General features: G+C 42.3%; 2 protein-coding genes across 6 annotated transcripts in view; one reads left to right on the top strand and one right to left on the bottom strand.

The window, feature by feature from the left end:
- LOC136439096 (carbohydrate sulfotransferase 1-like) overlaps positions 1 to 25,450 on the bottom strand; it is a 33,127-nt gene extending 7,677 nt beyond the window's left edge. For 2 of the 4 annotated variants that reach the window (XM_066434278.1, XM_066434303.1), the window contains exon 1: positions 10,515 to 10,608. In XM_066434278.1, coding sequence (XP_066290375.1) covers positions 10,515 to 10,547 — 33 coding nt within the window. In that variant the 5' untranslated portion in view covers positions 10,548 to 10,608. Of the gene's footprint in view, positions 1 to 10,514; positions 10,609 to 24,081; positions 24,521 to 25,243 lie in introns of those variants that run through there. The other 2 variants (XM_066434286.1, XM_066434294.1) reach the window with 2 other exon arrangements.
- LOC136439116 (discoidin, CUB and LCCL domain-containing protein 2-like) lies at positions 2,450 to 10,652 on the top strand. Of its 2 annotated transcripts, none has more exons than XM_066434323.1 (5): positions 2,450 to 3,535; positions 4,073 to 4,245; positions 4,410 to 4,559; positions 6,022 to 6,166; positions 6,595 to 7,688. In XM_066434323.1, the coding sequence occupies exons 1-4, from the start codon at positions 3,091 to 3,093 to the stop codon at positions 6,163 to 6,165; spliced, it is 912 nt and encodes a 303-aa protein (XP_066290420.1). In that variant the 5' UTR covers positions 2,450 to 3,090; the 3' UTR covers position 6,166; positions 6,595 to 7,688. The 2 variants fall into 2 exon arrangements, with proteins under 2 accessions (XP_066290420.1, XP_066290412.1); XM_066434315.1 differs by lacking the exons at positions 4,410 to 4,559; positions 6,022 to 6,166; positions 6,595 to 7,688 and adding exons at positions 9,169 to 9,318; positions 9,884 to 10,028; positions 10,540 to 10,652 and having other exon boundaries at positions 3,048 to 3,535.
- Positions 25,451 to 26,080: the final 630 nt, after the last annotated feature.

Raw genomic sequence — 26,080 nt, 5'->3', positions numbered from 1 at the left:
TAGTAAACACCGACCCACGCACATGCACGCCATCATGTAGTCTTCGATCTGTTTATTTGAGCGGTTTTGTGTCTGTCTGTCTAAAACAAGGTGAATGATTTGATACTGGATTAACTGGAATATCACAAAAACGCCCCTTAGGGGCATATTGAAGAGTGAATATCAGAACACAATATAGTATGTTTTACAACGTGATTGCTAGATACAAAATTGGTTTCATCGTCGATACAACTGAGTACGTATATTGGTGCAACACCGGCCGTCAACTCTTGGTTGTCCCTTATATTATCTAATGACAAATGACCGTACATATTTCATCTACACCGTTAAAGTTAGTAAATAAAAACGAATATAAACGCTACTTGAGAAGCCGTCATTATGTTTTCTACCTTTCTCAAATTTTACAAACAAAAGCACGTAGGTCGGTATGACGTCTCATAGATGGTATTATTAATGGCCCGGATCTATTTATATACGTACATCATAATAGTAAGTCTGGCATAAATCGATTTTGACTTATTTTGACGACACAATAGAACGCCACGCATACGTTTTCGCACAGATGGCATATCAAGAGCACTTACCCACGTTTTTTTTCATTACTTGCAGCTTTTACTTACTGATTTCGATTCTCTTTTACATTGGCCATCTGAGAGTCACCGACACCGATTTTAAAGACGAGGATCCAACCGGCAGACATCTTGATTCATTTCTATTTTCAAATAAGCAAATTTATAACATGTAACGTTATACATTGTGGACGTTCTTCACTGGTCTTCCATTCGGAATGCGGTAGTTAAGGGTTAATGACCCGCCCTGAGGTGTATATGGTGTCATAACGCCTGGTCATGTGCTATAACCATCGATTTTATGAGGTGGTTATAGCACATGACCAGGCGTTATGACACCATATACACCGAGGAACAGGCGGGTCATTAATGTTATTATCACATAGCCTAACCAAACTGACCCATATAAGAGAGACAAATTCCTGTATTATACATAGATTCTTTAATACTACACGTATACATGCAAAATCAATCCATTGTACATATGATCTTCATATAATCCAATGTAAACTAGAATGGCAACATTTTCGGGAAAATGCAGGATATTCCCCTCCCATTACCATGAAGTCTCTGCATAAATTATGCAAAGGAGGTCGGCATTAGCATAATTTATATACAGGTGTGTTCACCTCTCCTAAAGGTACCTACATCTGAAATATGACAATCGTAGCCTTTACGGTGAGGGATATGCATAAGTTATGCAAATGAGGCCCTCATTAGCATAATTTATGGCCAGGTTTTATGACCCTTCCTAATGGTACCTACATCTCAAATATGACATCCGTAGCTTTCACGGTAAGGGAAATACAAGTTTATGCCTAAATTATGCAAATGAGGTCCACATTAGCATAATTTATGGCCAGGTGTAGTCGCCTTTCCTAAAGGTACCTACAACTCAAATATGACATCCATAGCTTTTACGGTAAGGAAAATTCAAGTTTATGGATAATTATGCAAATGAGGTCCTCATTAGCATAATTTATGGCCAGGTTTCCTGACCTTTCCTAAAGGTACCTACATCTCATATATGACATCCGTAGCTTTTACAGTAAGGAATATACAAGTTTATGCATTAATTATGCAAATGAGGTCCGCATTAGCATAATTTTTGGCCAGGTGTGTTCACCTTTCCTAAAGGTACCTACATCTCAAATATGACATCTGCAGCTTTGACGGTAAGGGAAATACAAGTTTATGCATAAATTATGCAAATTAGGTCCTCATTAGCATAATTTGTGTCCAGGTGCATTCACATTTCCTAAAGGTACCTACATCTTAAAGATGACATCCGCAGCTTTTACGGTAAGGGAAATATAAGTTTATGCATAAATTATGCAAATGAGGTCCTCATTAGCATAAGTTATGGCCAGGTGTGTTCACCTTTCCTGAAGGTACCTACATCTCAAATATGACATCTGCAGCTTTTACGGTAACGGAAGTACACGTTTCTGCATAAATTATGCAAATGAGGTCCTCATTACCATAATTTATGTCCAGGTGCATTCACCTTTCCTAAAGGTACCTACATTTCAAAGATGACATCCACAGCTTTTATGGTAAGGGAAATACAAGTTTATGCATAGATTATGCAAATAAGGTACTCATTAGCATAATTTATTGTCAGGTGTATTCACCTTTCCTACAGGTACCTACATCTCAAATATAACATCCGTACATTGTAACATAAGGTACATATAACTTTCTGTAATACCATTAGTAGAGCTACCACCGCGCATCTACTTGGTTTTTGGCAGAAGAAGAAGAAGAAGAAAGAAGAAGAAGAAGAAGAAGAACAGGCAAGCAAAAACAATATATCCCCCTTCCCACTGGAAGGGGAATATAACAAGCGGTGAGTTGTCTTCGAGCCCACACGGTTACAGACTGACGGGTTGTTCCACGATTCGATCCCAGAACCTTTCGATTCTAAGTCAACAGCGCTATAAGACCACCTTCCACCTTGTTATATTGGAATCCTCTAGCTACAAATACAGGACCACAGCAACTACTCTATGCTACACAGACTACGGTTCACAGCTGGCTCATGTTCAAATCTGCCTCTTGTCATTTTCTGAAAGCTCTCAAGTCAAGAGGAAGTTGTGTGCGTGCGGCAGACTGCAGACGAAATCGCAAGCAAAGCAAAAACGTCAAAACACGACTGTGCTGATACTTTCAATTTGGTTGTTTCCACGGAATCGGCCGGAAAGGGCCAGCCCAAAACTTGAAGGTGGTTTCCTCTTTATTTTAAAAGACATGCACATACCGATTATCGACCTAAATACAATATATTTCAAATCATACTGATACATTCTAAAACGTATTTTGTTCAAAGAAATGCTGTGCGGATTTAACTTTATAAGGTCAAGATAAACGAGAAAGAAAAATACAAGACCACTGCCCAAATAAAGTGGCAGAATCAGACTACATAAAAACCCTTTTGCTACTTACTTCTTTTGTAGCTTCTTCTCTAGTCCATCTCTATCTGACACAGCGATATACCTGATAGGCAACTGTACTCGAGAAGATGGCGCAAATAGATCTGAAGGTAGTTTTGATGATTGCGATGTGCATTTGCTCGATTTCGTGTGACCCGCGACCGCAAGAGTCAGAGGCAGAGTCAGAGGTGACTGCTTGGACAGAAAACCTCGGGAACAACCATGCGCCCGGCGTCCACTGTTCCTGCAACTGCGCGCTGCCCGCGCCGACCGACCGCCAAACCTGCGACAGCGTCGACCGCATGCAGGCGGACCTGAACGCGCTCCTGGCGTGGAAGGGCACCGCTACCAACCTCCTACATCACCTCAAGAACTCCTTACAAGTGGTCAGCAAGCGTCTAGAAGGCGTCTCGGAGACAGGCGGGTCATCGGAAGGAACAAAAGTCCTCGCGGCCAACTTGACGACCGTTCTTTCACGGAAGTTGAGCCAACAGTTGCAAGAGGCGACAGAGAAGATAATTTGGGAGGCGAAAGGTAGGTCAATACATGTTCAACCTTAGCATGGTTGGGCGAAATAGCAATGAGTCCAGCTTTGTTGGCTTTAGTCCGCCTCCAAAAGTTGCTGCCCGTTGTTGGCCTGGTAACGACCGCTGGAAGCGGACTCTTAAGCTAGCTAGTGTGTGTAAGTGTGTGTGTGTGTGTGTGTGTGTGTGTGTGTGTGTGTGTGTGTGTCTGTGTGTGTGTGTGTCTGTGTGTGTCTGTGTGTGTGTGTGTGTGTGTGTGTGTGTGTGTGTGTGTGTGTGTGTGTGTGTGTGTGTGTGTGTGTGTGTGTGTGTGTCCCCGGACTCTTGTAGTCAGCATAACTCAAGAACCTCTCGATGGATTACAATGATATTTGGCATGTGGGCTGGTGTTGTGAAGCCGAAGGTCAGGGTTCATTTTGGGGCCCCTGGTATGTGACCTTGGTACTGCAGCAGAACTTCAATTTTTGTATCTTTTGACCTGGACGTGCTGTGGTCTTGATGTTTGGGTGGCAGATAGCTTGTTATGTATTGTTTTCAACTGGTACAGGTCCATACCCAATGGGTGTTGAGTCCGGTGCGATCCCTGACGCTCAGATGACAGCTTCCTCCGAGTACAACGATAATCATGGACCGAGGAGGGGCCGTCTGTACATCGTGAATGATGACGGGGGTATTGGGGCGTGGTGCGCGAAAACGAACGACGGTAACCAGTGGCTTCAGGTAAGTTATCTCCAAGCAGAAGTATGACCTGGGCTTGCTAGTTGCTTGTTAGGTTTGCTCGTTTTTTGTCTTTTGCAACCGTTTTCCTTTTTTTTTCGTCAAACTTGAGCTTTTGATTTTTTGTAAGATAGTTTCTTTGTGACGTGACACTTCTTCCTTCGCAGGTTGACCTCGGGAAGGTTGCTGAGGTGTGGGGCGTGGTGACACAGGGCCGGTTCCGGGACTATAAGGAGTGGGTCACAACTTACAAACTGCACTTCAGCACCGACGGCAACAACTGGGCGTCCTACACCGACGGCTCTGGGCGACAGAAGGTAACATGGATGACTGTTCATAAGGATAAGTATACAATCTAGCGGGTTTTGTTTCTGTCACGTGATTGTAATGTTATTAAGCGCCCACATAGCCTGAATGCTTTCGCTTGCTCCGTGGTCAGCAAGCGAAAAGCATTGAGCCAGCGGTCACTACGGACGATGGTACTCGAAAAGCATTGAGCCAGCGGTCACTACGGACGATGGTACTCGAAAAGCATTGAGCCAGCGGTCACTACGGACGATGGTACTCGAAAAGCATTGAGCCAGCGGTCACTACGGACGATGGTACTCGAAAAGCATTGAGCCAGCGGTCACTACGGACGATGGTACTCGAAAAGCATTGAGCCAGCGGTCACTACGGACGATGGTACTCGAAAAGCATTGAGCCAGTGGTCACTACGGACGATGGTACTCGAAAAGCATTGAGTCAGCGGTCACTACGGACGATGGTACTCGAAAAGCATTGAGTCAGCGGTCACTACGGACGATGGTACTCGAAAAGCATTGAGCCAGCGGTCACTACGGACGATGGTACTCGAAAAGTATTGAGTCAGCGGTCACTACGGACGATGGTACTCGAAAAGCATTGAGCCAGCGGTCACTACGGACGATGGTACTCGAAAAGCATTGAGCCAGCGGTCACTACGGACGATGGTACTCGAAAAGCATTGAGCCAGCGGTCACTACGGACGATGGTACTCGAAAAGCATTGAGCCAGCGGTCACTACGGACGATGGTACTCGAAAAGCATTGAGCCAGCGGTCACTACGGACGATGGTACTCGAAAAGCATTGAGCCAGCGGTCACTACGGACGATGGTACTCGAAAAGCATTGAGCCAGCGGTCACTACGGACGATGGTACTCGAAAAGCATTGAGCCAGCGGTCACTACGGACGATGGTACTCGAAAAGCATTGAGCCAGCGGACACTACGTAGGATGGTACTCGGAAAGCATTCAGCCAGCGGTCACTGCGGAGGGTGGCACTCAAGCTAGCGTTCACCATGTTGGTGGATTTAAGAGTATGATTCAAGTTCTCATGTGAGAAACGATCTAACTTCCATCTACATTTTTTTGAACCTCGCCCTTTTGGGGAAGACGGAACGCCTTAGAACGGTAAATTCACGCGCATTCCTTTACGCAGTGCGCTAGATTTGGGAGTCAGTGCTTTAAGGCAACTTTCGCCATCCGGAGAATTGGCAATTATCCTTTACTATGAATTCTGAATAACAATGAACGGGCGATTCAGAATCAAGGTGACCAACTGCGACTGATGTACCGACACGTCCGATACAATATCCCAAGAGCTTCTGATGCATTGAAAGACACAAGCGAATCTTACACAAGCGCTACTTATTGCGATTATCAGAACACGTGTAAATAGCTTCTTGTCACAAAACGAGGAAAGACTCCTTAGTAAGAAGACAATAACCTCATTGCTTTATCATCTATATATCCTCCAGGTGTTCCAAGGAAACATTGACTTCGAGACGCCACTGCGCCACCTGTTGGCCAAGCCTGTCACTGCACGCCATGTCCGATTCATACCCCTGTCGTGGAACGTCCACATCTGCATGCGCGTGGAAGTACTGGGCAGATTTTCGTAAGGTAAGTACAGCCTACTTCTGACCTCGACTTCATAACGAAGGGTAACATATGTAGAGCTAGAGATAGAGATAGCAGCAATCACGCCCTCTGGCAGATCGTAAAGCAACTGCACTAAACAGCCACGAGCATACGTCTGGCATCTGCATTATATAGAGTGTCGTCAACGTTTCCGAACAACGCACGTTGTTCAAAACTGACAATTTTCTTTGAAAACAGAAAAGGGCGATTGATCGTTTTCACAATTAATCAATCAATCAATCAATCGATCGATCACGCGGTGAAACCATCAATTAATCAACACCTATGGAAGGCTTTATCGAATCTTAACTAATTTGTCATCACTCTTTGCTATCATCCTGTTTTTCATTCTCTTGTGCTGTAGACTGTTTTCAACATTTATTTTCCTTTTTGTTCGCATTCCTTGACAGAGTCGCATGGAGAGGACTGGGGACGAGACTACACTGTAGCAGCGACTGACACAGGTGGCTACCACCAGCAGGCTACTTTTGTGGCTGAAAAAAGTTATCTATATATTATAAGTTGGTGAAATGGGTTGAATAATTGGTCAGAGGAGTCAGTCGACCTTCTTTGACCAGCTTGGCCCTCTGCTTCAGGCAAATGATTCACCTAATTTTGCCAATTTATATTTCGTGGCACTAATATACAACCGGAGTCTGGTGGTGACTTAAGTCAAGGCGAACAAGAAGTCCGTAGCTACAGTATTAAATCTCGTTGAAGACGAATATTCATCACTAAAGCCGCTGTCACACATTTAGAACCTTCCCACGATTTTGCTCCCGACCACTCCACAACCAAGGGCTCTGGGTTGGGGGTAGCCTAAAATCCATCCCATTCTTCCAAACAGAATGTTGTCGAATATGACTTTCACGAATTTGTTTGTTCAAAATTTATATTCGGCTGGCCCAGACGACTTATAAAGACTAATAGGCAACCTCGCCGAAAAACTCCTAACCATCTGATGACCTTGCATCCTCCAACCATGGTGTGGGGAAGGTCAGGAGGCCATGGTTGGCTATGTGTGACAGGGACTTTAGGCACAAACAGACAATTAACATCCCTAGGTCACAATTAAGTATTGCAATCTGACAAGTTCCGAATCGTATGACACGAAGTAAACGACCACATATGGTATTAGAGCTGTTCTTAGAGTTCTGAAGAAAAATAGTAAAATGAACTTTTTGGATCAATCCTTTTGCTCATCGGCGTTCCCTTGTGCTTTCTATATGTGTAGTGGATTCTGTAACATTCTCAAAGTGTAGATCTCCTTAAAATGGGATCAACGGCGAGCAATGTATCTAATTGGGAGGCCTACAAACCCTCCCAGGCGGTGTAAGGAGAGGGGTGGCCTCCGCCTTCTAACCCACTGTCCCTAGGGCCCCCAAACAACTACGGGACCTTTGGATTTTACCCAAGTCCTCCCAGAAACTGTCAGACTACCCTCCCACGATTCACAGTGTCACATAAATTGTACTGTTCCAAAAATACAAGAAGTTGAACTTTGTGAACTAGCGTCTTTCGCCTTTGATGTATTCTTCCGGTAGAAGACGGGGGATCCAAACTGTGCCAAGATTAATTTTTCCGGTAGAAGATGAAGGCTTGAGACTGTGCCAAGAGACACAACAGTTCTGAGGTTGCGGGTTTCGATTAAAAAATACATCGAAGGCTTAAGTAAAAGAGGGGGTCAGGATTCAAGGCTAGGGTATCAAAACATGAACCCAGATTGAAGTGATGATTCCTAGAAACAAACAACGGGGATCGAAACAACAGGCGGACCAGGAAATATGGTTCTATTAATCTATTCATTAATCTAGATATTGAGATTTAACATATTTTGTGAAAGGATTGGTACAAAATGTGACTATCACTTTTTCAACATGTCACCGTAAGGTAGGATCCACTCACACCGAAGGACCCCTTCTCTTAGCGGTAAGTGTGGTAGCTTTTTAACGTGCTCTCCTCCGAAACGAGACCCCCACCTTTGCGTTCTATCTGAGAGAACGTCCCTAACCGAAGCTAGGTACTCGTTTTCACTTGAGAAGAGTGAATAGGTGTTAATTCCCTTCCCCATTGCAAGGGTTCAGCATTGGAGCATGCTAGGAATTCGAATCCAGAACCTTTCGATCCTATCCACAGGATCGCCTTGCTGGCCACCTGTTGATAAAGAGAAGGTTGTGAGATATCGGAAATTCGGAACCCTCGACCTTACTCAGTTACTGTTACAGGACTTGTTGGCCACAAAGACGCTACACAGACCACTGCTGACAGTTGGCTCAAATCCAAGTCTGTCACTTGTACTTTTCTGAAAGTTCTCAAGTCAAGAGCAAGTTGTGTACGTGCGGCAGACTGTAGACGAAATCGCAAGCATAGCAAAAACGTCAAAACACGATTGTGCTTATGTTTTCGGTTTTGTAGGTCCAAGAAATCCACCGGAAAGGGCCAGTCCAAAAACCTGAAGGTAGTTTCAGATTTATGACGCTAAAAGAGACATATCGATTATTGACCTTTTCGTGCTACAAAATGGGATGATACTTATACTTGTCAACAGGTGTTTTGTTAGAAGAACTGCTGTGTGGTTTTATCTTAAGTTGAGATCGACGAGAAAGAAAAATGCAAGAACGCGGTCCAAATGAAGTGGTAGAATCGGACTACATAAAACCTTTCTGCATTCTTTCTTTCACTCTTTGTCCATTTCTTTCTGACACAGCGCGCTACTTGTTAGTTCTTGATGTCTGAAATTCGTTGAGCTATCTATCACGTGTCTAGGCGCTCATCGGTGTTAAGAGGTTGTGTTTCCGGTGCCGTCGGTTCTCGTATTCGTCGCTTCGTTTCTGGACAGCCTTCCCAACAATTTCATTAAAACTGGCCAGCCGTTTGCGTTTTTGTGAACCCGACATTTTCATATTCTTTTCCTTCTAAGTAAGTTTCTCTGCTTCAAGACAAGATCAGATACTAGTATACGTAGTATTACGTTCCCTTCCTAGGTTGACCTCGGCAAAGTCGAAGAGGTGTCTGGTGTGGTGACACAGGGCCGGCAAGACTGTTGTGACCAGTGGGTCACAACTTACAAACTACACTTCAGCACCGACGGTGCCAACTGGCGGCCGTACATCGACCGCTTCGGTCGACAGAAGGTATTACTATATATAGATTTTGAAACTGTTAACAATTGATGGTACAAATTGAAGAAGTGAACATTACATGTCGTTGAGTACTGATTATGTCAGGAATTTCTGTTTAAATATTTCTAAATCATTTGCAGTATTGGTGTTGAAGTTGAATCGTCGGAGTGACTTCTTTGTAGCGATCTGGCAGATTTCCAAGATTTCACTTTCAGTATTTATCCAGCTCGTCGGTGGTACAGAAGCGCCGACTACATTACGCTACTGCAGCCTTGGAATTGTTCCAATAGACAGGAAACAAGATGGCGGCCGGAAGCTGTCAGAATGCCAAGATGGCGGCGCCATTCACGATGCAGACGAGTTTGAAACAGATTTCACTATCGCGGACTTGTATATATGCCAATTCTAGGAGGCGATGTTACCCAGAATCAAATCATTATTGGTCCAACTTTGAATAACCCAGATTTGTTGTGATTTATCACAAAAGTAATCTACCTGTTCGTAAAAAGAACACAAAATAGCAACGTTTCTGTTAGCAAAACGATTCATGAGAAATATTCCCCACATTCCTTTGTAGGTCTTGCAAGGTGATAGCGACAGAGACACACCACAGCGCCACTTACTGGACGAGTCCGTCACTGCACGCTATGTCCGTTTCATGATCGTGACATGGCAAAACCACATCTGCATGCGTGTGGAAGTACTGGGCAGATTTGTGTAAGGTAAGCACACGCTCGCTACCACTGACCTCAACTTTATAACAGGAGATAACATCAGCAGAGATAAACATAGCAGAACTCACGCCCTCTGGCAGAACATAAAGAAACTGCACCGTACAACCACGAGCATACTTCTGGCATCAGGATTATATAAAATTAAAATGTCGTCAACGTTTCCAAAGACGCACGTTGTTCAAAATTGAAAATTTTCTAAGAACAAAACGACTATCGATCGATTTTACAATCAATCTATCAATCAAACAATCCATTAATCAGTAACTTTAAATCTATAAGAGACTTTATTTAATCTTAATTGATAAGTTATCTCTTTGCTGACTTGACTTGCATGGACTATTCTTGAATTTTCTGTTTTCTTTTTTAAATTTCACTCTGCTATAGAGATACCATAATCAATCTACTACCATTATGTTTTGCTTTGACTTGTGCCATAGGCTACTAGTATACTTGAAATTTGTGGGGGGTTTTCACCTTCATTTGTGTACTTCCTTGACAGAGCTGCATGGAGAGGACTGGGGACGACACTACACTGTAGCAGCAACCGGCACTGGTAGTCAGCAGGCTATTTTTGTGGCTGAACAAAGTTATCTAAATTAGTGAAATAAGGTGAATAATTGGTCAGAGGAGTCGGTCGTGACTCTGGTGGTGACTTTCGTCAAGATGAACAAGAAGACCGTAACTCTGCCGTATCAATTTAAGCTCGTTGAAGACGAATATTCATCACTAAAGCCCTGTCACACATTTAGGACCTTCCCACGACTTTGCTTCCGACCACTTCACAACCAAGGTCGGCCCTCTGGGTTGGGAGTAGCATCATCCAATTCGCTCCTCTGATCGTATCAAAGCAATATGACTTTCCAGACATTGACTTTTTTTTAAATTGATAGTCGGCTTTTTAAAAAGTCAATGTCTTTGAAGACTAGTAGGCAACCTCGTCGACCAATTCCCCACCACAAATGACATTGCAACCCCAGCCATGAAGTGGAGAAGGTCAGGAGGCCATGGTCGGCTATGTGTGACAGGAGCTTTAGGCACAAACATACACAATGATACAGCATGACACATTTCACCGCTGGTTACAAACTGTTACTAGGACGTCCGTGGCTTCTCGTAGAGCATCCATACGGTCAGTTGTGTGTGACAGGGCCTTGAAACTGTGTTACCAATGTGACACCAGATAGCGCCCGATTGTGTAGAGATTTCCTGACTTTGACATTTAATAACGTCAAGATGGTAGGCACTTCAGAACTCATTATTGTGTGCCGAGGCCTGAGGCAAGTAGGGATTCCACTCAGAAGGTTTCTGGATCTGTGGGAATTATGCCAGATGAAAAACAGGTTCGTTGTGTAAATGCAGAAATGTTCGCGGTAGTTTTATGTTCGCGGTTTTCTCGGGTGACCATTTCATCGCGAACTTAAAGTCAACGCAAACATTTTGTCCAATAATGTAGCAGGATGTGACTACAGCACTGCCGCGAACTTAAATACACCGTGAACACACCATTTTCGCCTCAACGCAAAATAAAAACCACGCGAACTTAGATGCATTTACAGTAGTAGTATTGTTGTTCTTAGCGAGCTAGCGCTAGGCTGAGGAATATTGTTATATCTATCGTAATACTTATCGTTATATGTATCGTTATATCTATCGTTTATATACATTTTTATCTCCATGAAAAAAGGCTTTTTCATGGAGATACTGTTTTGCTTGCGTTTGGTGTTTGTGTGTATGTATGTGTCACCGGACGCCATGGATTGTAATGATTTTTGGTATGTGGGTGGGTGTTAGGAGGAGGAAGGTCAAGGTCGATTTTGGGCCCCCTGGCATGTGTGACTGGAACTGCAATGGCGTATTTGTTAAAATCTTCAATGTAGAAGAACTGAAGAGTGGATCGACAGATCGTCATGTTCTTTGGTACACAGGTAGGTTAGACCAAGTTGTACACACTTAAGTTGAAACTATGCAAATGAGACCGAATTTGCATAAGTAAGGAGGTAAATCGTTTGCATGGGTGTCGTCGGATGCTTAAAGTCAGCATAACTGTAGAACGTGTAGATGGATTGTATTGATATTTGGTATGTGGGTATGCGCTGGGAGGAGAATGGTCAAGGTCGATTTTGGGCCCCCTGGTTTGTGTCCCTGGAACTGCAATGGCCTATTTGTAAAAATGTTCTAAAGGGGTATAACTGAAGAGAGGAACAACAGATTTTCATGTTATTTGGTACGCAGGTAGGTTGGACAGAGAAGTACACACTGAAGTGCAAATCATGCGAAGTTAGTGTGTTTGCGTGTGTGTGCGCGTGTGTGTATGTTTGTGTCACCGTGTGTGTATGTATGTGTCACCGGACGCTTAAAATCAGCATAACTGAAGAACGTGTGGATGGATTGAAATGATATTTGGTATGTGGGTAGGTGCTGGGAGGAGAAAGGTCAAGGTCGATTTTGGGCCCCCTGGTATGTGTCACTGGAACTGCAATGGCGTGTTTGTAAATATTTTCCAAGGAGAATAACTGAAGAAAGGAGCGACAGATTTTCATGCTATTTGATATGCAGGTAGGTTGGACAGAGATGTACAAAATGAAGTGCTAATTATGCAAATTCAGTATAAATTTGCATAAGTAATGAGGAATATCTACTCTATTGTGGGCTTTGAGGTCGCACCATCTGTTGGTCTCTTATCTAGGTCAGTAGCTATTTATAGCCACTTCTCCCCTTGCCCGGCCAGTGTGGGTCATACCATTGAGCGATATAGAATGGGGGGAACTGGTTTAATAAAAAGACAAAGTTTCATGGAGATTTTGGGTCCTAAGACTCTTGTTTTAAATTTTAATTATTACGAAGAAAGTACATGTCACCATATCGAGATAATTGTTAATAATATGCAGGAAAGGACTTACAAAAGTTTCGACAGAAATAAAAACACAATGATATTGAATGAAGCATATTATTTATATTGATACGTGAAATAGTAGTACAAACACATCGACTGACTTATCCGTAGACAAAATGTTTTCTATCTGTTTGTTTCTCTCATATATATGAGATTATAGGTGTCTATATCTAGATTACATATATATATATAGAGAGAGAGAGAGAGGTGCACAATACTTCTGTTATCGCCCCGCTTAAAGCCGGCGTATTACTAGATAGAACTACTAAATGTTGCTACAACAGGCGTAAAACACTGAGCCAGATCCTTACATCTGGTTGGAGATCACAGCCATAGTCAGAAGGTATTTCGGAGCACACTTTTGTAATGCTTCACATAGGTATACAAGGGGAGAGAGGTGGTGCAGGCGAGTGAAGGCGGCGTATATCAATGGCATGTTGCTCCCTCGGGCCAGGGAGCACATTCTTGGCAGGTTAAACAAATTTTGTGAAGTTCAGAGTAAGAAAACTTCAAGACAAGTCTCACTACGAGCGCCGTTTCTCATAATATCTACGGCAACTTGAGCTCGATTTCATGTGTAGCGTCCATAAGCGCATGGATTTTGAGCCAACATCATCGTCTACATTTATTCATATTCGTAGTACAGCGTATTCTTTGCACACTTGTTGAAATCTGAAACATTAAAAAGGACTCGGTGATGGCAACGAATAAGCAAAGTACTGCTATACTGAGTAATTAAATTAATTGATTGTATAGTGCATTTCAGAGGCCTGGAAATTGATTTTTAAAAAGATAGGACTTTAGGATTATCGAATTCCGGTTGCATCCGTGTAGTTGACAATGCTGCATGGTACTGTAATTCTTGATTTGTTAACTGTAGCTTAATTCTAGCTGATTTAACGGTCACTACTCAACAGCTAAAATTTCCTCATTGCAAATATTTGATCACTGATATTTAAGACAATTATATTTGTTCCCACCGTTAAAATTAAGTGCTGTGACCTACTCCATTTTCCCTCAACCGCTATATTTTCCTGCCGCTATATTTAAAGTGATTTACAGTAGCCTGGATGCTGTCCTATCTAGTTAACCGTGGCTCCTATACTATGTAGTGAGGGAGCGAGTATGGTAGCCCCAGTAAACTCACCCAAGCTAGCCGCCTGGTGGTTGTGCTGTAGACACACAAAAGCCAGAAGTTCTGCTGTAGTGCCATAGAAAGCCGCTTGGTAGTCCATACTCGCACTTGTTCTTCACCTCACTGACACCTACCCATACGCCGATATCATAAAGATCCATTTACCACTTCTGAAGTTATAAGCTGTCCACAAGCAAACACACCCTCAAACCGTACCGAAAATATAACCTTCTTGGTAAAAAAACAAACACAAACCTGTACGTGAAACAAGTGTGTGACTACACCCGGCCCCTATCCAGATGTGAGCCGTGCGATAGAACAAATATACGGCCTCGTCCTTAAGGTCGGTCAGACCCTGCTTCGTATTAATCTGTTTAAACAAGCTTCGACTTCGCTGGTAACAACAAACTATCACAAGCCTCAACAGACATGACGCGTTCCGTAGATGTGATACGACACGATCAATTAACGGCTCACCGCTGTTACAGACGCGAATAATCGAACATTTAGTTCTTTCTGGGAGCGGCGGTCCGAGAGTGGCGTTGCTAGGGGCAACGTCAAGATGGCCGCCGGGCGACACCTCGTAAAATATGTATCTGATCACAAATAAAGCTCTTTTTGTGCAATAAGCTTTATTCAACTTGTCTGGTTTGTATCGTTACAACTAAATAGAAGTTTGTTTAACATATTCATATTAGATTTCCACACATTTGGTGCAGTTTTGGTGGCTTTCCGCAACATTGTAAGATGTGCTTAGTTATATCAATCGCGGCGTAATGTGATCTTGACGCTGCAACAAATCGCTAATTTGTTCTTTCCTGTGACTTTACCCGTTAATGTCTGAAGTTGTTTTGAATAAGTAGTACCCTGTTCTTTTGTTTTATGTTGGTCATTTGTGTCTGACAATTTTTTTAAGTACGAAAAACCGCGCTCGCCGTAGGGGCGTCACGGGAGGGTAGAACCCGGAAGAACGCCATGTCGCAGGCTACTATGGCTGTCCACACAGATAGATTACGAACTGTTTGCAGTGTCTAAGGACGGTTAGCTGAAAGTAGTGTAAAGAGAAAACTTGATTATACTGTGTTAGCTTGCCAATACATTGTACATGTCCTAGTCAACACTCTATGCCTAAATATTCCTTGTGAGGAATCAAATACAAATACGTAACAACCGTGGCAGGACAATCTCCTAACGACTTTGGCCAAGAGAAAAGTGACTACAGCACAGGGTAGACGAATAATGAGCTGCCAAACTGGTGAAAAGGTTTATTTTATCTTTATTATTTACATTCATAGAGTTCATACAAAAATACAGAGATGAAATGAGACTGGTAAGATAACATGAAATGTCACATCACTCTGTAACCTACATGACAAGTACAATAATAATTCAATCAGCATGTAACATTATCATAGAAAGTAGGAATGTTAAGAGATTAAGTTAAAAAGTACAGATTATAAATACAGTACAAGAAAATATATCCCAACAACAGTCACTTATATGACATGTATGAAAATAGATATTTTTTCTTTACATTGTGCAGCCAATCACATTCTGAACTTGGTGTGATTAATGACAGCTATGATTATAAAGTCATATGAACATTTAAAAACATAGAGCAAATGAATTTAATTCAGCCAGACACATATAGTCAGAGAAAGACGAGTAGCTGCAGCCTGCACATGCTCATGAACTTCCACTGGCATTCTGAGCTGATCTGGAGGGCTTGATGAAGTCTGTCAAACTTGATCAGAGTGCCTGATGGCCACCTGTTGACAGGGATGGTTGACCTACACATGACATACAAGCAGACAAGGGAAATAAAAATATGACTTTTACCTTCTGGTCCTACAACCAATGCAACAATTACATTAAAATACAAGGTATGGTTAGTTGAAAACTCATTTGGTCTTGACATAAACTTGGACATTATCAGAAACCTACCACATCGAATAAACTTAATCCGACCCATTCTTCCTAATTGCCACAAAAAGTATCTTGAGAAAATTTATGAACTTAAACAAACAGCTAGGTTTTCTCTGACACAAAGAACTCAGATGCCAGCTGTTGTGAGGTGCAACCCCCTATTACACTATTTAACTGTTTATCTTCTTGTTATATGTGAAGAAACAGTAGGAGACTGAAAGTTCATGCATATGCATTTCTGGGAATAACACAAATATTTGAATTCAATTTTGTCACAAAACTAGCAACAGTACTAACTCTGGTTAACATACATATGTACTTACTTACTCTAGCTATAGGGTGGCTGAAGCAGTATGGGATCAGCTTTGGGTCAGAGAGGACCTCTCAGGAAATCACTGGAAACTGTGACTTCTGCTTTCTCCTATAAAGAACAAAGAAACAATTCTAAATGATAGTAGAAATATCAAACATACAATGGTTATTATATTTTCTATTGTTTCAGTAATGTTTCATGTACATTTACATGTACAAGTAACTTAGTAAGCATGTTTTTTTTCTCTCACAATAACTTTCTATAACATTACTTAGCCTACTAATTCCAAACTAAAGGACCAGCAACAGCCAGCTTATGTTACATGTTGTACACTTGTAGTCTGTAATTTCCAAATGAAAGTAGCAGGGCCCTTTTAAGATATATATGTCTGAAGAAGAAAGTGCACCAATGCACCGATCCTTTATCAATGCATAACTATAACATTATAACACAAGAAAAGTTCCTACAATAAGATGGAAAATTATAGTATTGTTTCACATTAAGAAATTCCTAGATTTCCTGGTCATCATTTTGTATATATCACAGTAGACAATGGAATTCTCCTAGTAGAGATTAGAATTCCAGTCTCTCCTAGGAGAGATTGGATTTCTACTACTGAATTGGGATCTGAATATTGGAATTCCAATTTGTCCTAGGACAATATTCCAGATTTTCCTAGTAGAGATTGGAATTCAAAGAGATTGATATTCTACTACTAGTACTGAATTGGGATCTGAATATTGGAAATCCAATTTGTCCTAGGACAATTACATATTTAAGTTTGAGGACATGCTAATCTCCAATTCTAATAGGAGAAATATAGATAACATCAATATATGATGGAAAATAGACTCTATCATTTCACAACTGAAATTTTAATGAATTTCAGCAAAGGTGTGCCTACATTCACCATTACTATTCTAGGAGAATTACTTCATATTTTAGATATCAGAATAATCAGATGTACCTTCTGTAACCATGGTGACATCCATCTTTTCCTGGTCACAGACCTTATTCATTCAGACCAACCCAGGTTGTCCTAGGACATATTGGAATCAAGATTTGTCTTAGTATAATTCACAATTCTAATGCTGCACGATTATCCCAATCTGTTTTAGGATATACTCAAATCTATGTCAATGGTATAGTGTTAAAGTAAAGGAAACAACAATATTCTTTGACAAGCCAGAATTTACACATAGACTTGCAATTTAAAATTCTATAGCAAAGCTTCAAAATCATGAAACAATACAATTAAGAACTACCCTTTTTCTAACATCTAAATTTGCTGCATACTACTCACTAGGGGCACAGTAGTACTAGTAACCTTTGTCTACCTACCTACCTACCTAGCTTTGTCTACAGCTGACTTCAAAATTACACACAAGTGATGCAACAGAGGTTATAATCTTTTCTTGCAATTAGCTGTCAAGAATATGTTATATACTATAGCTACTCACTAGCTAGTGTACAATAGTGTAAATGCAGAAATGTTCACAGTGGTTTTATGTTGGTGGGTTTTCGCCGCAAACTTAATTTAAAACCATCGCAAACATTTTATCTGATACTGTAGCACTGCCACAAAATCAAAACCCCTACGAACACTCCATTTATAGAAACTACGCGAGACGCATATACAGTAGTATCTAATATCCCAGTTCAGTAGTAGAATTCAAATCTCTACTAGGAGAATATGGAATTTTCCAAGGAGAGACTGGAATTCCTATCTCTACTAAGATAATTCCAGATTCTCCTGAATTCAGATCTCTACTGTGACATATACATTGTTACACATTAACATGCCATATACTAGTTTGTATAAATTCTACAAGAAACATGGTGATGAATCTGTTGATAAGGGAACATATGAAATTCATATAGCTGCACAAATACAGCATAGTAAAAATAGATCACATGTGCTTATTTCCATGCGTCATGTAGTAAAGAACTCACTACCTCAGTGTATAATAAGATGTTAGAAATACTTAAGGTATACCGGTGATAGAGCATGCTATATTTTAGCTCAGAATTAAGATTATTTAATGTCATCTAATTCTCAATACATTTATAGGTCCACCTATTTCAGTGATTCCACTTGTAAATGCTGTAATATATGTGGTAGTTACATTTAACTAGCATAGCCAATTTGTCAATTTATCTTATTGTTATACAGAATATTTTTTCATAGTAAGTATCAGTATGGTGAACTGTAAACTCAGCATGTAATTACACAACTTGCAGCATGTAATTACACAACTATAAGGTACAGCAGTAATTGACCTGGATTTTGCAAAATCTGTAGTGTTTCAATGCAATAATATTAATTACTACTTACAGGTCTAATCTGCACTGGTTGGTCTGTGTTAAAGATCTTGATACAACATCAGCACATGATTCACCCTAGTAGTAGAAACAAAAGGGAAAAAACAGTGAGGAGGGGGGCATATTACCTGTGCTGTAATTTACAGAATTTTCTGGGACATCATTTAAAGCTAAGTGATATGAACTGATGTAAGCTAATGCAATGTGAAATATTACAAGGACTAATGTAATAAATTGAGAAATAAGAATTCAGACCATTTTTCAGAATCATATATTGATGTTTTTCAGTGGAAAGCTACAATTTTGGGGGATTACAAATCAGGCTGGACTCAACCTCGGCAATCTAAGCATGTCCAAGATTGTATTTTTGCAGGCAATTTTATCATACTAGTGAAATATTATTGCACATTGTAACTTGCAAGAAGAAAAACAGCAATTTAAGCAGAGACAAACATCTTAACAGGAGTTTTTCCAGGCTATGGCCCCACCGCAGCTAGTGCACACATGCGAAACTTACACGAAAACACCTCGTGTTTGAGGCCTCGCGGCGGCGATAAAAAAATTGTCACATGCATGACACCATTTGCACATGGTGCAGACACGTCTAGTGTAACGAAAACGACCCGAGTCGTGAATGGGTAAACTCACCTTCATCCTAAAACTTTAAGAAGTACTTACCATTCCTTGAGAAAGCCTTAGAACACGAAAAAGATGCTGATCTTCCAGATTCAGCCGGTTGGCTCTGTAAAAACTGCATTTTGTCCGGTTTTAGGTCCCCAATTGCTGCAAAAACACTATCACCAAAATACTTCCGGCAAAAAACGGCACCACGTGACCATTGTGTAAACATTTCCTGCGGTCAAAGGTCTGAATCCGTCATAAGGCGTGAGGTCAGTGACCTGCAGTACCGTACAGCCGCTAGGCGGCGTCGCGCGGGCAAGAACGCTCGTTCGAAACTAAATGTTCAGTTGTAAACAGGCGTGGGCTATCGTTCTAAAGTAGCGAGTGATAACTTTTTTAAGGACGTAGTAGTGAGTCGCCCCCACGGAATCGGGACTTCCCCACGAGGTAATGGACCGAATACATAATCATTGTATGGAAATGTCATCCCGCATGGACCCAACTGTTGAATAATGCGTGAATTTCCACCCCAAAGTCCATCGCAAAAATCACAACAGCTGTCGCATCAATAGGACGAACTTGATATGTATTTAGAATTTTACTTACCGTCGTTTTGATTTTGAATATGTTTGAGTCACGTCTGTCGTTTACAAATGTATATGGTAATAAAAATATATATAAACGAACGCATGTGTACGAAGCATTTAGATTCCGTCAGTCATGTCCATAGTACGGGACGAAACCCCACAATGATTTATCAACATTGTTTATTTCTCGAAGTGCTAGTAAGAAACTTTTCCTGTTTTCATTATTTCCCACGTGTATGGTTACTGCGTTTCTGACTCACACTGTGCCGTGAAATCGGTTTTAAACTGGCTTTCGCAAAGATGTCAAAACCAACAAGAAAACATGGTAGAAAGACAATCAGAAATGACAATAACTAACGACAGGCCAAAAACGCACGACATAGACCACTAGACCACTATGGAGGCTCCTTTCACATGACCTTGTCCTCCCCAAACCCCCTGCCCCCTCCCACTGAGAAGGTCGTACAGACCGAGGGGGTGCTGGCCCCCGGGCCCAGTTTTGTTGTTGTTGCTTATTCGTGAATCAAGAGCTGTTTTCTGAGGGCTTCCTTTCTGGTGGCTACCGAAATCTGGTGGGTGGCTTGCCTAAAAAATCCGTAGGAAAAAAATAACGCAAAAATGCCAAAATAAAGACACGCAGACACAAAGAAACAACGAAACAAGAAATCGAAGATCCCATACTTCTGTCAGATAGCAAGGAAGTTAAAATAACCTCCTTGGAGATAGTTAGACTTTTTGTAACTATCTTGACAAAATATAACACAACCATGCGCATTTAACACATTACAATGCCTCACCCTCGGGCAACACGCCATCCTTGGCCCCTTGTGCGTATGTACAAGTCCGTATAAGTTGCGTATTTAAAACATGTTTTTGGTTCAGGTTAAGTTTGCATCCGAATAAGTCATTTCTTTGGGTCCATAACTAGGCTGCACAAAGGTGGGTACACAAATGTAAATGTGAAAAACAACTTCTTCCCCTCAAACTTTACTTAAACCAAAGAAATGTTGATGCGCAACTCATACGCACTTGAATATATGCACAAGTGTGACAGGGCCTTTAGAACCATTCACTTCCTGTCCACAGCTTCCTGCCAGCTAATCTAGACACAGGCCAGCTCTACCTTCGCATCCTGTCAGTCTCTACTCTCCAAGCAGAGGAGTGGGTCCGGCAGGTTTTTGACGTGTTTTTAGGCGTTTTTGTCGGGCTTTCTACTTTGTCATGGTTTTTTTGTCTAGTGGGTTGGCTAGACAAAAAAACCATGACAAAGCAGAAAGCCCGACAAAAACGCCTAAAAACACGTCAAAAACCTGCCGGACCCACTCCTCTGCTTGGAGAGTAGCCAGTCTCCGCCTACAACTCATCCCTGGAACCACCTCCTTGCTAGAACAACCATTAAACCCCGGTCAGCGGGAACAAACTTGAACACACACTAATAAGACACTAGACTGAATAACTTGTTAATTAGCGCCAGGGGCGTTTGGCCACCATAGGGTTTCATTTGCAAGCACGGTTAGGGGGAGATGTTAATCTTACCGCGGACTAGCCAATTATTGAATCGGCTAGTATGCTAACGTTAGTATTACTGGACTTGAAGTGGATAGTATGCTCCAGGCGATGAAGGACCGAAACACTTGGGCTAGCTGCCATCTCGACTCGTGACTGGAAGGTCTCGACATAAGCAAGCAAGTAAGCAAGCCAATTATTCCTTTTTTGGGCCAAATTCTACGATCGACACCCCGTGGAGGCTACAAAGACACACTAACAAACTAAAACAATACACCCGTTTGCACGAAGGCGAAGAAATGTCGAGCCCTCCAAAGGAGTCTTGGATGTCCTTGCACAGACCACACCGCACCTTGTCTATATTTCTGCGTGTTCCCTCCTACTTGGTTTGTTTTACAAGGGTCAGCAACAGAGACCACCTCCAACTTCAATTTGTGACCTTATAAATATCCAGCCGTTACGGTCAAGACTGGTAGTAAATGAAGAACCAATGTACATGTACATGTATATCACTGTAATCTAATTCAGCCATCAGTTAACCGTTTTAGGTCCAATTTCGATTTCCTGACACGGTGTCCTGTTGTGATCTATTAAAACCATGTACAGGTCAGCTCAGCTAGGAACAGCACCACAGTCTGTAGAAAGTAGGACATCTAGAATACAGCGGACATGGACCTGTGATTTCTAAGAAGGTGCACTGTTGTTCGGAAATACACACGTGCGTTTAAATTTTGCGCGAGCCTACATGTGGCCCCTTTCTCTCTGTTCTAAGTTCGCTTCGATTCACTGACGTTGACTTAGAGACAAAAGTGTAACAAAACCGTATCAAAGGGGATGAAAGTGTATAAGATACTATCTCTTTAAAATCTTGTTATCTGTGTTTCTGTTAACCGCCATGAAGCTGCACGGCTTTATTTGTGCGTCGTTTTACGACGTTCAGCTCCACAGTCGGCGAGCTTAGGCTGTTTTGTTGAACGCCAAAAAGAAGGTCGTCGAATTTAAAAATCGCTAGAGATTCGAGCTTATTTTTCACCTGAAAATCTACCCCATCACATTGTATTGGGCTCAGGGTAGTCTCTACCACGGACTAGCCGCGCCGGCTATAGGGAGAACATTTGCCGGGGGACTTTGGCCATGGAGGGTAACATTCGTAGCCGTAGGGTTGCAATATTGGACCCTATCTCCGTAGCCCACTCCCTTCATACAATTGACTCTATTTTGGCCAATTTCTACTATTTTCCCAGCGACCCGCGGAGGCTGGACCCGCGAACGTCGGCCGGTCTCTTAAAATCTCGAGATGATCGAAAGAACACCGGGTGTATTACTGCCGAAAATGTCATTTTGATAGAGCTCGCAGACTCATCCGTCGTTCGATTTTCCTGTCCAACAGGGGTTTACGAGAAAGACAAAAGTAACCTGGATGCCAGACTGTTCCCAGGGCCCACACGTAGCCTCCGTTGCAGGCTTTCCCACCACAGCGGTTACAGGATCACAGCAGTAACTTACAGGACCCCAAGCAGATACGGGGCGTCAAGCAGATACGGCCCCTAGCCAAAGAACCTGGACCCGATAAGTTAAAAAATCGCCATGGGAAAGCCTACAACGGAGGCTAGCACACACGGACCAACTCCTCAGCTCCAGGGACAACATGATCCCGAGGAAATTCTACAACAAACCCAGACCCGGAGACACAAGAACCGCATTACTACTCAACAGAGAGGCATACAAACATAGTACTGCAGAAAAACGCCGGACTCACACATCTGCTTGAAGAAGAACTAGAACCTTATGTTATGGAAGACGAATGTTTAAAACCTTGACCTCGCGCGGTCTATAGCGTGCTCCAGGCGGCATCGGAACCAATTTTCCGTGGCCCGTCTGGAAGATTTACGCCCCCGGGACAGTTTCGTCTGGAAGACAACACATGGAGCGCATCGTGCCGGGAAATTCCCAACACGGAATTCAGTCCTCATGTGAATATTTTATACTCTCCAAGCAGAGGTTAATGCTAGGGTCACATTTCAAATCCGGGGCTCGGCCGGGCAGTCTTTGGGAACGAAAAGTATGATATAAAAGACAACAAAAACACAAAACGTAGCCAAAATTATTTAAGAGCATAGCTTGTGCAAATTTATTGACATACACATTGATTTTTCGTTCCCGCAAACAGCCCGTCCGGGTCCCGGTTAGGAAATGTGACCCTAGCATAAGTGGGAAAGATTGTGACCATTTTATCCTATGCCCCGTTTTCTGTCCGCTATCCCCACCAACCTCTGCCTCCGGTCGAAGGCTCAAAGGACAAGATGGGGAGAGCGGACAAAAAACGGGGCATAGGATCACAATCTTCCACACCGACCTCTGCTTGGAGAGTATATTTTTGTACTGGCCAGAATACGTACTGTTACGTCACGTTGTATATCATGTAGGGATACAAGCCTTTTGTGGTAGAAAACAGCCCCATATTCATGGTATTTCTACACTAAAGTTTTGCCCCCATCTGCAGCTAGTTCCGCCTCTGCTTATTTGATCTTGATAGTAATGTTTATGTTTATCCAGATACCCTTTAATAGCCCACAATAGGCTAGGAAGCTAACTTAGTCTGACAACCTTCATAACATACATGTGACGGATAATAAAACACATACTAACTTAAAAATAGTAAAAATGTCACAGATTATAAAGCGACAGAACAAAAACCATCGGTACCTTTCCCACAGAGACAAGAAATGTGTACATACCCGAGACTGCAGCTAATACGTGCCTATTTGCACATAATTGTGCCCCATTGCCCCAGAAGTCGAGACTACACAGCCTCAGTATTACTAACAGCGCTTCTCAGAGGTTCAAGGGGACGTCCCGAACTGAACTTGGCCGTCATCCAGCCTTCTCCCCGCAGTTTCCACCGCTGACTCCTACCCCTGGTCTGGTTTGAAGGGTATCACAACCCAAATCTTTCCCGTCGACTTACGAATAATCCGACAGAAATGAAGACCAGTCCCTCCAACGATGATCCAAGGCGTGCAGAACTGAGAAAAACAACATCTGGACCGAAATGTTTTCTACATAAAACGGTGTAGGTACAGCGGATCTGCTTTCCATCACAACACACACGTGCTGCGACAGTTCCCCTGTCGGGGGAAGGCCTCCCCGGGGCACTTGATTAAAATCGTCGCGGCGGTGGGAGCTCAAGGCCCCCCTCTGTCTTCACGGCTTCCCCTTGGGTGGAAGGAAAACACGGTGTGTCCGACAGAACACACTCGCGACGAATTACCTTCAAGACACGATGAAATCTCACACCTTCGACTCCGTTTCGAAAGATTAAAGCAAAACAAATCGTAACATTTTGATGTTGTGGTTGAAAATCGAACCATCTCCCAAAAAACAGCGGGCATGACACCTCAACATTTACCTTAATAGCCGGGACGTCATCTTTCTTATATCAACAATGAAATACACAAGTCGCCTTGTTTTTTTGTGTCTATCATTTTGTTATCGTACTAAGACGCATGGATTTAGGTTAGACATTTGAAACCTGCAGACGAAAGATTAAAGAAATTCTTGAAAGCCTCATCATTCAGCCGATCACGATTCACATAACACCAGTTGACAGCATGGCAAGACGCCAACCTCCCTCCTTGATCGTTAACAAAAGAGCTGTTTAAAACAGCTCCTGTATTCCAGGGGCCTTTACCAAAGGGATAGAGGTCGACGATCCAGCAAAAGATTTACAAACCAAAACCAAGAAGACCCATGTTACGAACGTTATCACGTGCCTCAAATGCCGATGTTGCCCAGGCCTCATTTGACCTCAAATTATGCCACAGCCCCCAAACAAACAGCCCCTTCCTTCCTAGTCGATTCCCGGCATTTGGGAGACAGTAACAAAACGTCTTGACTGACCTCAGCGAGTCTACGCCGTCTCCAAGGCGCCAACAGTCCAGCTCTGCTGCCAAGATGCCGCCCACATATTCCTCCAAGAAGTCGTGTATGCCCAAGTTATCCTTGAGTGGAGAACGACGGAAAGAAGGGGTCTTTCGTTTTCAAGTGTTCCCTGAACTAGGGGTTCTGTCCGCCGGGATCGACTCTGAATGAGCCTGGGTTCAGCCCGGGGGCAGAAGTAAATCAACTCGACGGTTATCGTCACCGTGACACGTTATGTATGAAAGACCCTTCTTGTACGTTTAATCAGAAGTATCATTACAGTAATATTTAAACGTGATATATTACTACATCTTAAGACTAAAGACAGTTGTAGATGTATATGGTTTGTCTAGTGACTCTAGTTCCATATTAAAGGAATACAAATTTCTCTGTTATATAATCTAAATATCGTTATGTAAAGTCAAAGCGGTGACGTGCAAAGGGGAAGAAGATGAAGGGGCAACCCAGCTGTGTTGAGATGGAATAGATAAATAAATGAATAAGGATGCGTTCCAATTGAAATGATTCTGAGACTAGAATAGTACAAACCGTACATGTATTGTATAACGGAACATAGATCATGATCATGTGTCATTTTCATGTCTAGGATCCATGCAAATCGCTGCTCTGACGCATCTAATATTGCGGTAGGTGATTTTAGCGGTTGGGGGGAAAGGGAGTAGTTAACGTCATTCAATTCTAACGGTGGGAAATATCAGTTTGAGTCTCTGAGATATTAGTTATGAAATATTTTCAATTATGAAATTTTAGCGGTAGACTAGTGACCGTTAAAGTAGTTATCGTTAGCAAATCAAG

The sequence above is a fragment of the Branchiostoma lanceolatum genome, chromosome 1 (assembly GCF_035083965.1).
Source record: "Branchiostoma lanceolatum isolate klBraLanc5 chromosome 1, klBraLanc5.hap2, whole genome shotgun sequence".
NCBI classification, from domain to species: domain Eukaryota; kingdom Metazoa; phylum Chordata; class Leptocardii; order Amphioxiformes; family Branchiostomatidae; genus Branchiostoma; species Branchiostoma lanceolatum.
Note: the sequence above shows the minus strand (reverse complement) of the source record. Positions and strands in the feature narration are given on the sequence as shown.